General features: G+C 39.3%; 1 protein-coding gene across 1 annotated transcript; it reads left to right on the forward strand.

The window, feature by feature from the left end:
- The first annotated feature begins 1922 nt into the window (after nucleotides 1-1922).
- LOC143963943 (olfactory receptor 11L1-like) lies at nucleotides 1923-10741 on the forward strand. Its single transcript, XM_077473672.1, has 2 exons — nucleotides 1923-2014; nucleotides 9137-10741. The coding sequence occupies exon 2, from the start codon at nucleotides 9417-9419 to the stop codon at nucleotides 10359-10361; it is 945 nt and encodes a 314-aa protein (XP_077329798.1). The 5' UTR covers nucleotides 1923-2014; nucleotides 9137-9416; the 3' UTR covers nucleotides 10362-10741.
- Nucleotides 10742-12425: the final 1684 nt, after the last annotated feature.

Genomic DNA, 12425 nt, shown 5'->3' on the forward strand with positions numbered 1-12425 from the left:
TATTAAAGTCAAATAGACTGTGAACTTTTCAAACTGCAGTTGCACTCTGCAAGAGCAGTTGGCCCAGAGCTTAGTAAATGAGGGGGACCTCTGCTGACTTCCATCATCCAATCGTGTACAAGAAGAAATGCAGTTTTTTTCTTCCTTGCATGTGACTGGATATTCTTTGCAAAGCAACGCTTTACCTTATTTACTAAGCTCTGGAGCATCTTCACTTACAGAGTGTAACTGCACTTTTAAAAGTACATATTCTGTTTATTTAGAGACTTTATTATCACTTTCATTTTTCCAATTTGTACTCTGTACTTTTATAAATTTTGCTCTTCTAAACAAAATGTTCAAAACCTTTTCACAGTGTGCAGAGGTTGATTTACCAGTATTTCAGACATAAATCTATTTATATATATTTATTTTCACAATAAGGTGCAATAAGGTGGTCAATAACAAGGAATAGTTTGAATAGCCAATATACAGTAAGCTTATTTTACCACTCTAAAAGATTAAACCTATTGATATTAAATAGTAGACATGTGAAATTTGGTTTGTAACAAATAGATTTTCTTACAAATTTGTTAGTATTTGTACATTCGGATCAATTTGAACCTCTGAATAGCTGAAAGAACCAAAATACGAACATTATGAATAAGCAAAATAGCGAACACGCGAAAATACGAACTTACGAACAGACAAACTTATGAAAATACGAAACTCCAAAACAGAAAAAGAAAGAAAATTACATCTATAATGAATTATTTACATTTTGTATTTTCAATCCTTTGTCTGTTCATAATTTGATATGTTCGTATTTTCATTAGTGTACTCGGAAAAATAATTTCTTCATCTGTTCGTAATTTCGCTAGTTCGCGTTCTCAAATCGTTCTTTTGAATGGACAGTCTCATGCCCTGTACACACAGTCCGATTGTCCGATGGAAAATGTTTGATTTGAGCTTTTTGTTGGCAATTCCGACCGTGTGTAAGCTCCATCGGACATTTTCCATCGGAATTTCCGTTGCACAAAATTTAAAATCCGTCGGAAAATCTGATTGTGTGTACACAATTCTGACGCACAAAGTTCCACGCATGCTTGGAATCAAGCAGAAGAGCCGCATTGGCTACCGAACTTCGATTTTCTCTGCTCATTGTACGTCACTGCATTCTTGACATTCGGAATTTCCAACAACATTGTGTGACCATGTGTATGCAAGACAAGTTTGAGCTTGAGCTTGTCGGAAAAAAATCCCATGGAATTTGTTGTCGGAATGTCCGATTGTGTGTAGGCGGCATTAGTGTATCTTAATATGTATGTTCATAATTTTAGGTTCTCAAATCATTCTTTTGAATGGACAGTGTAAGAGTATCTAAATATGTATGTTCGTAATTATGTATGTTCGTAATTTTTGTGTTCTCGGATCGATCTTTCGAGTGTATTAGTGAGTGATGTATCTTACTTAATATCTTTAGCCAATCAGCTTATCCCTTTTATGTCTGAGTCACTTTGCATTCCTGAATCTTTTTAGATTCAGTTGAGGAGGAGACTGAGTCAGGTCTGGTGACTGAGGGAGTGGACTGGAGTAAGTACAGTACTTATTAGAAAAGCAAGCATAGGATTATTATACTTTATTTCCTACGAAAGTATGAATCAACGAAAAAGACAATCTCACAAAAGTAACGAATCATTACGAATCAATGGAAACGTAAAGAAACGAAAGAAAAAAAAACCAAATTTTTTGTTGTGCACGTCTATTAAATAGCTTCTTTTCTTTTCTAAAAATATAAATAAATCTATGAATAATACATGTATATTTTAAATTAATGACTCCCATGAAATTAATAATAAGTACCTACTATTCCCAGTAGTGCCATACAAAGTGTTATTCTTATCCTTAAAAGCAAGGATGTTCTGCATAAATCGAAGAAATAACATCTAGTGGACATGTATCACATAGCTGTTCTGATTGTTTCCATGCCTTATGCATTATTATTTCTGCATTTTTTTCATTATTTTAAAAGGCTGTAAGTATATTTTTAAAGGGTTTATACGATTTGCATTTAATATTTTAGGAAAGAATATTAGCATTGTCAAAATACTTTTCATAATAAATCAATGAATTTTAAAACACTAAAAGGCTTTAAACAAGTAGAGCTGCATGGTCATTTTCCCTTTTTTTTTTTTCACAATAATTTTTATTGAAAAAAATTTTTGGTTAAACAGAACAGAAATGATACATACATCAGAAAATGGTATGGCAAAGAAAAAGCATACAACGTGTAACAATCGAATGAGGAGTTGGACAATTAACTCAGTATCAGCATTGGTATCATTAGTATTAGGGTAGAATATAGCATTATCTATTGCAAGTTACACTATAACAAATTACACTTAGGAGCGTAGAAGTTCCAACGTATGCAGTAGGGGGAGAGAAGCAAAACAAGAAAGAAGGAAGACAGAAGGAAGAGAGAGAAGGGTAAAGCAAGGAAGGATGGAAAAGATTGGTAGATAGTTGTTTGGGTAAGTATCGGATGGACCTCTATTCTGATCAGGTATACCCCAAAAGAATCAATCAGTAACATATAGTACATCAAAAGGGAAGATCATTAAAATATAATAAATAGTCATCAGAATAGTTATTCGGGGAGGCTCATGTAGGGAGCTGTTCCAACCAAATTTTCCAAAACCGTGAAACCTTTCCCTCCGACCCCCGCTTCCGGGAAAGGAGTATTTCATACGTAGAGGTAGTCTGAAGAACATGGTATAAATCGGATATATTTGGCGCTATATCACTCCTCCAATGTTTTGTTATAAGCGATTTAGCAGCCAAAAGTATATGGATAACCACGGTGCGGAGATCTGGGGGGGAAAAGCTCTATACCCAGGTTTAGAAGAGCTAGACTTATATTAGGGAGGGTGAGCATTCCTGTGGTTGACGAGATCAAACGAAACACTGAATTCCAGAAACTGTTTAGGTTCCTATAAGACCATAAGATATGTTTAAGGTTACCTATTTCACCACAACCTCTCCAACATTGCTGTGAGTGATCATGAGAGAATTTACTCAGGCGGTAGAGTGTCAGGTACCATCTCAGGACGATTTTTTGGTGGAGCTCCCAGTGAGTGATACACCTAGTAGCTTTATACAGAGTCCTAAATGCGGACTGCCACTGCTGAGTGGTATAAGTGGTCGCCAGGTCTCTTTCCCATTTAATGTGAGATGATGTTTTAGAGAACACTGTCTTTTGTTGAAAAAGTAAGTAGAATATAGATATTCCCTTCTTTTGGGTCTGTGTTGAGGTAAGATATTTCCACGCTAGTTCGTGGACATACAATTTGTGGGATGGAAGCGACCCAAAAAAGTGGGAGATTTGACCATAGGGGTATCTGTCTTGAGTTTGGAACCCATATTGTTTGTCGAGAACATCGAAAGATTTCATAGAATTATCGTGGAATAAATCAGCAACAGTCTCAATCCCTTTATCCCTCCATCTTCTAGTGGGCACATTAGGAATAATATCTGCCAATATATCTAGAGGAATGGGGATATCAATTAAGTTATCCCCTGGCGAAGGGGTATTACAGAGAGCTCTCCAAGCCTGCAAGGAGGCCTGTATAGTCAAAGGTAGCATCTTAAGTGGAAATGGTTTCCACATGTCTATCAAAAGCATAGACATCAATGTTCTAGTAGGGCTTAATGTTTGTTCAATAGATCCCCATGGAGAGGTCTCTGTATCCCGAAACCACGTTTTGAGTTGGACAAGTATCGATGCCCTGTAGTAATCTAGAAGTACTGGATATCCTACACCTCCTGCATTTCTGTGTTTCAGTAGTTGAGCTTTCGAGCACCTAGGTCTTTTGGATTGCCAGACATATTTGGTAAGTATGGCGTCTAGTTTTCTTAAGTGTGTGGGTGAAAGAGGTACAGGTAGTGTATGAAAAACATATAGGATTTGTGGCAAGAGGAGCATCTTAAAGGATGCCAGTCTCCCCGACCAAGTGAGTTCTACTTTGGATATTCGGGTGGTTTCTTTAAGCAAATGGTCGGAGAGCAGGCGGTAATTTATATCAGCCAACTCAGTTGGGTAAGCAACTAGCCTGAGACCCAAGTAAGTTATGCCGACCTCGCTCCAGGTATAGGGGAATAAGCTTTGTAAAGTGTCTTTAAGGTTCGTAGGGACATTGATCGGTAGGATTAAAGATTTGGAAAAATTTATTTTATAATATGAAATTTGGCTAAAGTTTTGTAGAATAGAGTGAGCGGAGGGTAAAGAGTGTGTGGGGGCGTCCAAAAATAAGATGACATCGTCCGCAAATAAATTGATCTTGTGGGAGGTGTTTTGAAAGGTGAAGCCAATTATATCTGGGTGTGATCTAATTTTTTCCGCAAGGGGTTCAATAAGTAAGTTAAAGATGGAAGGAGAGAGGGGGCACCCTTGTCTCGTGCCATTTGTGATTTTAAAAATCTGGGATAATGTGTTTGAAGTATATACTTGGGCAGAAGGTGACGAGTAGAGAGCTAGAATAGCCGATAATATGGGTCCAGCAAAACCAAATTTTTTAAGGACATGAACCATGTACCCCCAGTGTATCCTGTCGAATGCCTTCTCCGCATCCAAAGAGAGGAGCAGAGAAGGCGTCCGACAGGATTTGGCGTGTTGGAGCAAGTCGACAACTCTCCGAGTTGCGTCCGAGGGCTGTCTGCCAGTTGTAAATCCCGACTGGTCAGGGTTGATCAAGGAAGGGAGAATGTCTAAGAGTCGTAGGGCTAATATTTTTGCATAGAGTTTGACGTCAGTGTTTAGGAGAGATATAGGGCGGAAATTTGGAGGGGTGTCTGGAGTTTTACCAGGCTTGGGGATAGTAACCACGTATGCTCTAAGCATCTCTGGAGGAAAGGAGGCGTTCAAAATTGCTCTGGAGAAAACGACTTGTAATGCCGGAGATAGTACTGTCTTAAATAATTTATAGTAGTCATTTGGAAGGCCGTCAGGGCCAGGAGATTTGCCTAGGGGTAGTGTATGAATAGCTGTTTGAATTTCCTTCACTGATATAGGGGCGTTGAGAGATGTCAGCTGTGAGTGGGATAGGGTTGGGAGATTAAGGTTTTGTAAAAAGGCCCGAATATCATCTTCCAAGGGTTGAACTGTACTGGGGTCCTTATCTATATTGTAGAGAGAGGAGTAATATGTGGCAAAAGCATCCGCTATACCTTTAGGGTCTGAAATTTTGGCACCTTCAGGAGTATTTCTAATAAAGGGGATTCTACTGCGGGTTTTGTGTTCTTTCAATTTGCTAGCGAGTAATTTCCCAGCTCTATTGCCATAAGCATAGTGGTTAAGTTGTAAAGCTTTGATATATTTGTCATGAGAATTTATAAGTAGTCCCCTCAGTTCATAACGGAGAGCCGTCAACTTGTCTGCCAGAGGAGCCCCAGGAGTGACCTTATTTTGAGCTTCAACGTTTTTAATTTCTTGAAGCAGAGAGTCTAGCTTGACTGATCTCTGTTTTTTTAGTTTGGAGCTGAGTTGTAACAATATGCCTCTCATATATGCCTTGTGGGCGCACCACAAGGTCATAGGGTCAGAGACAGAATTTGTGTTGATATCAAAAAATTCCTGCAACGTATTTGTTAAAGAGGTCACATAGCTGGGTATCCGAAGCAGACTCGAGTCGGCCCTCCACACAAAATCTCCCAATGGGGCATCCTTCTCCGCCACCACTATCGAAACCGGTGCGTGGTCCGACCAGGAGATATCATGGATAGCGGAGGAGGATGTTGCCCTTAACAGGTTTCTATCTCCAATAATCATGTCAATACGGGAATAAGTGTTATGCCTGGCCGAATGGAATGAGAAGTCCTTTTCTCCAGGGTGTTGACATCTCCAGATGTCATATAGTTCTTCTGAATGCAGAGTGGACTGCAGTGTAGGTAGAGGCCTTTTGGATTTGGATGTAGTGTCAATAGTGTAATCCGAGGTGATGTTGAAGTCGCCCCCAATTAATAGAACACCTTGTTTCACTGCAGCAACTTTTTTTAATAGCCTTTTTAAAAATCTCAGCTGATGAGAGTTGGGAGCGTAAAGGCTGACTATTGTATAGAGCTTACTATTAATTTCTCCAATGACATAACGTCCCTCTGGATCGGTGACAAGAGACTTAAGGGTGAAGGTTACCGAGGCACTAATAACAATAGCAACGCCCTTATGTTTATGTGACACTGAAGCCTGAAAAACATGGGGGTATTTCCTATGTTTGAGTCTATGTTGATCCGCTGGATGCAGGCGACGAAGCGTCTCCGGCGCCATCTTGGAGTAGGCCTCGGTCTTTTTGTGGGAAGAAATGTTGGAGTTTCTGCAGCTGCGAGACTCCCTTCCTCTTCTTGGCCATGGCGAAGGAGTGAGGGATGTTTCCCAAGCAGGTGGTACAAAAGTGGAGCTGAAATGCTCTCCGTGAAACGTCGTTTTCCTGGACTCTAGCACGGAGCTAACTGCCTACACGTCCATGCAGTAGCTCGGTAGCCACGCCCCCCCCGTCATTTTCCCTTTTTAATAGACATAGTAATTCAGGAAAAAAAAAAGTTTTTTTTTTTTTGCTTTTATTACTTAATAAATGCAGTGCTATAGCCATTTGGCAGCTGATTGAATGACATTTTTCCAACATTCCTGTTCTTTGATCTTTAGTCTCTGTCAAGCAGGAACAGCCATATATGGCTCAAAATTTAGCTGGTCGAGACCTGCAACTTGCCCTAACTCCCGAACAATGGGACCGTCTTTATGGCAATGCTCACAAGGGCTCAGTTAATGTTACAACACAGGAAAACAATTACACAGTTCTATTGTGGTGGTATCAGCCCTAATTCACAAAATCATTTCATCTCTTTCTAACCTCTGCTGGCCCTGCCAGAAAGACGTGGGCTCACTCCTCCACATCCGGTGGGACTGCCCGCTAATCCAAACTTTCTGGAAATAAGTTCACACCACAATATCTCAGGTTACAACTTATACCTTGGATTTCACTGCAGCACAATTTCTCCTCCATCACACCTCTACTCCCCACAAATCATATTTCAAATCTCTATCAATGCATACCAGTTCATTAGGGTTCAACCCTTCCCAATCTTCTCTCAAAATGGTTCACCCATATAACCAAAATCAGAGAAATGGAAGAACTCATCTTCTTAGCGAACGACTGCCCATCCAAATTTACATTCGCTTGGGCATGCTGGATACACTTTCGAACCACGGAGACATTCCGTAGCCTAGTGGACCCCTCTACGACATAGGAAACCCCGATACTTCTGATTCCTTTCTTATACACAGTTTGACAAGATCACAACGCTCAAACACCTGGCCAAAACAACCTGCTGGAGGGATCTCCTGGTGAGTCGCCTCCCTCCCTGTTCCTACCATGCCCCCATCCAAATCCCTTCCTTCCCCCCCATACATAGCTGAAACAATACTCCCTCCTGGAATATTCGATTGGCCATTGTGTTAATTTTCTACCCCTCAAATTTTTGACGTGCTCTTCCTGATCCATCATTACACCATTTCTCGCCTTCTCTCCCCTTGATTCCTGACTCCTTTTCTCCACTTCCGCCAAACCCCATTCCTTCTCTAATGTTGTTACCTCACAATGCATTACACGTTAGATGCTGGATTTCTCACTAAATGTCACTTGTTCTACCATGTGTGTAATAATGGTAATTACCTCTAACCATAAGCTGTGGATTTTTACTGTTAATTGTATACTGAATACTATATAGAACTGTTGTACTTACAGATAGAACCTTGTACTCTCGATTCTGTAATAAACATACAATTAACTTCTGTATGGAAATAACTATAATTGAAATAAAATGTTTTTGGAAAAAAAAATTAGCTGGTCACTGCTGAATGGTCCAAATTTATCTTCTTTCCTGCTTACTTTCCGATCCAAGTTCAGTTTAAAATATTTTCAATAGCTGGGCAAAAATAATTCATTTTAATGTGGTTTTATAGGAATTTCTGAATCATTGTGTGCAAGTTGTGAATTTTCTTTTAATATTAAAAGGGTGAATTTTTTTATAAGATGTTGGCGTATTACTATATAACCATTGGCTCTGACGTAACACAAATATGTGGCCCCACTGCGCTGGACTTTGTGCCCTGTGGCCACATATTTGTGTACCCCCCAGCACAGTGACCGGGTTCCCTCCGAGAGCCCCGGGCCTCTTTCTAACAAATGGGACCTGGAACGTCCGATTCTGGGTCACCTGATCTCTGTGATAGCCTCTGATTGTCTATTACAGTGACCAGTCACTGTGAAGCCTGACCCCCTATGTTTTTTGTCTCTGTGAATCTACGAGAAATATACATTGTATCTTTCCATGTCCTTGCAGAGATAGAAAAAAATAAGTGTGTGTAGATAATTAAAAAAATTACTTAAATAAAAAAAAAAAAAAAAAAAAAAACGAGATCAAGGTTTACTCTAGGTCAATACAAGGGTTAGTATTTGGGTCAAGGTGAGGGTCAAATGTCAAGGTCAATGACAGGGTCAATATTTTTTGGACAGGATTTCTTTTTAATTAGTATCAGTGTCAGTTACTGTCAGTGTGTTTTAGGTAGGATAAAAAAGCAAAAGAAAAATGCTCACAATTGTTTCTCGGATGTACTCCAGGTACAAACAACAACTAACATACCCATATGTGATATTGTTGCAATCGTCAGGAGTGGTGGTATTTGTTTCAGGTTGTTCTTTGGTGGTAGATTATGGTAGTAAAAAGAAATATGCAGCTACATTTAAAAAATATATATTTTATTTACTATTTTGGGCCAGATTTCCTTTGGTCATAAAACAAATAATCAAAAGATATCCATGACCATTTACCAACAAATGAAAGCCCAATTTGTCCTGAAGAAAACAAGATATAACCCATCTGGATGCACAAATTAGCTGTGATGATATTGTTGCAAAATTGGCCTTAGGCATTAAGATTTGTTTCACCTTTAGGCACAAAGGGGTTAAATAGTGCACATATTTTTTGTATTTTTGCTTACATATTTTTTTTATTCAGATATTAGAGTGCTGCTGTTTTGATCTCTTATATGAAGCGCACAATTTTTTATTTTAAAGATAATTTATTCATTTTGATATTTTCTTTACAGGTTATGAATGAAATAAATGTTACCAGAATTACCATGCTCCAATTCTTAGGATTTCAGATGCCACCAAGTATAACGTGTACAACATTCCATTTCCTTTTTCTTTCCTTTCTCTTTTCCTTTTCCTTCTCCTTACCTTTCTTTTCCCTTTTATTTTCCTTTTCCCTTTTTCATTTTCACTTCTCTTTTTTTCCCTTCCTTCCTAACATTCTTTCTTAACTTTTCTTCCTAAGAAGTAGCAGGGAAAATATGACTAACACATTTTAATAACGTCTTTAAGGCTATGGATGAATTAAATGTTACCAGGATTACCACAATCCACCTGTTAGGATTTCAGACCCCTCAAAATATAAAGTATTTTGTTTTCTTTATTCTCCTTATGATTTATTGTGTGTCAGTATGTGGAAACCTCCTGATCATCACACTGGTGTCCTACAGCAAATCGCTCCATTCTCCCATGTACTTCTTCCTCTCCCAGCTCTCTGTATCGGATATCTTACTGATAACTGACATTCTTCCTAACATGCTCCATCTTGTTTTGGTAGAAGAAACTATCATATCATTTTCTGGTTGTATTGTCCAGTTTTATTTATTTGCTGTTGCAGAAACTTTGCAGTGTGTTCTTCTGACAGTGATGTCTTATGACAGATATTTGGCCATCTGTAAACCGTTACATTATACTTTGATAATGAACCCTCAACTTTGCTGGATCATGATGATCACAAGTTGGACTTTAATAATTGTTGTTGTATTAATCAACACTTTTACAATAGCAATGCTAAAATTTTGTGGTCCCAATATTATTAATCACTTTTTTTGTGATCTCAATCCAATCTTGAAAATTTCTTGCTCTGATACCACCATTATTAAACCAGTTTTTACAACGTTGAGTGCCATATTTGTTGTCATCCCATTCTTTGTTATCATTATATCATATGTTTATATTATAATCACCATATTTGAAATCCCATCTATTACTGGCCGACAGAAAGTTTTCTCGACATGCAGCTCCCACCTGACTGTTGTTTTCATTTACTTTGGTACCATGTTTTGTGTGTACCTGGTACCTAGAAGAGGACAGTTGTGGAATAATTCCAAATCCCTATCATTATTTTATACTGTAGTCACCCCACTAATGAATCCAATTATTTACAGCCTGAGGAATAAGGACTTCAAAGAAGTTGTGGGGAAATATATCAACCTTTCTACAAATTCTGTTCAACATTAATACAAACTCTCCATTGGCAATTTTAAGTGAACTCTTGCATAAGGTATAGGGGGATACTTGGACTTTTTTACATTTTCTAAGTTTTTAACATTGTCTGTTAATGACTGTTAATTTCTGCCACTTTATGACAAGGTCCCTATGCTAGAAAAACAAAAAAGTCCCACATTTGCATCTGAAGCATCCTTTGGAGATTATTTGGTAGGAGTCTGCAGACTACTGTGTGGGGTGAAATGGCTTCTGGCCATTTTGAACGATGAGTGTCCTATTTACAGGCTCAAATGCCCATTTTCTAGTACCTCACACTGCCAGGTGCTGCATAGAAGATTGGTGCGAGGATTGTGGCTGCCATTTTGACTATGCCTGTGTACATTAAGTGTGGTACTGTTTCCAGATGTTTTTATTTATGGGCATGTATTGCTGTCTATGTATAGTAATTAAAAGAAAGAAGTAACCTCTTTTCGCAATATCAATTTGATCCAGTTAATGGTAGCTATACCGGAACCACTTGTCCTTCATTACTAATGATGGTATTGACACCTGTCCCAGTTGACCAAATGACACTTGACCAGGTTGATGATTGTGACACCTGACCCAGCTGGTTGCAGCAATACCTGAGCACATTGACCCACATCACAGCCGATGGAAATGCCAGTTGTTCAACTTTACCGACTGACAGTTGACAGTAGCAACACCACATCCAGTTGAGAGTAGAGACATCTCACCCAGCCAGGTGTGATCAGACCTGATCCACATGACATGTCTACCCAGGTGAACGTATACCCGACCCAGTTGACCTAAGTGCCATCTGACCCATTTGATATCGGGATTCCTGATCTAGATTACATCATTGATTAATATGAGAAGGAAAAGTGAGAAGAGCACAAATTATACTGACTAATGTGAGGATATGCTAAAAGGAGGACCAAGGAGATATATTTTAAAATGCCCACTTGACACACTTGATGATTTTTGACACCAGAGCCACATGACTCATTTGACCCAATAGAGACACCTAAATCAGTTACCAGCAGTGGCACCAGATCTATTTTGCACATTTGATGGTGAACATACCTAACCCAAATGACCATTGTGATAGTGTGAGGTCCTGCCACTATGTAAATGGACATAAAAGTGACACTGGATTCTGAAAGCTGCAGTTTAAGAAGCTTTGCCAGGTTGATGGAGAAAGCAGTGTTCTTTGCTTTCTCTGGATTTGGTAGTTCTGGATTAGGGCAGGAGCTTAAAGGTTCCAAAGAGTATTAGACAAGATAGAACCTTCTATTCGTTGTCCAAGCTTTGCTAATTTCCTGCAGGCTATGTGAGTGCACAGGTGTGCAGGGGTGATATAAACTTAATGACAGTTATTGAAATTGGAAGTACAGTCGGCGTTGTTGCAGTTGCAGGGAGATGTGCTTCTGTCTGGAAACCTAGGCAATATCCTCAATGAATGAATGATTTGTATAGCGCTGTAACTGCGACCTGAATCGCCTCAAGGCGCCTGATCCATCCTGTGCTTTCCTGCTTCTTATAAGAGGTGGGTCTTGAGTTTTTTTCTGATGGCCCGATGGTTTTCTTCCATGCGGATGTTAGTGATTAGAGTGTTCCATAGCCGTGGTCCTTGGACTGCAAATCTTTGTTCTCCCTTTGATTTGTAGCGGGATTTGGGGATGATCAAGACAGCACTCCATGTGGGAGAGGTTCCAGGCCATCAAACTAAGAGAGTTAGGTCAGCTAAGGGAGTCTGGAAGACTGTGAGAGTTTGGTAGACTAGAGCTAAGGCAACTGGGAGATAGTCCGGGAGAACCAGAGGAATCTGTGAGACTTGGAGGAGTGAAAGTACTTAGGTTGTCAGGAGACCCTCTACCTATAGATAGGAGTGAGCCCAAGCAGCGTGGTACTGCAGTTAAGGCTAAAGGATCCTGAGGAACCTGTAGTCAGGGAGCTCATTTCTAACAGTGGCAAAGCTGCTCAACATAGCCAAATGGGCTAGCATTTTTATGTTACCTGTTGTTGCTTTGTGAAGCTGAAGCCCCTGCGTATCATAAATACTAAACATTTTTTCTT

The sequence above is a fragment of the Lithobates pipiens genome, unplaced genomic scaffold, assembly GCF_037356315.1.
Source record: "Lithobates pipiens isolate NorthernLeopardFrog02 unplaced genomic scaffold, aLitPip1_a1.2 Scaffold_8, whole genome shotgun sequence".
NCBI lineage: Eukaryota > Metazoa > Chordata > Amphibia > Anura > Ranidae > Lithobates > Lithobates pipiens.

Excerpts from the sequence above, each read along its gene's own strand:
- LOC143963943 (XM_077473672.1), top strand. The coding sequence starts at position 9,417 with ATGGATGAATTAAATGTTACCAGGATTACCACAATCCACCTGTTAGGA.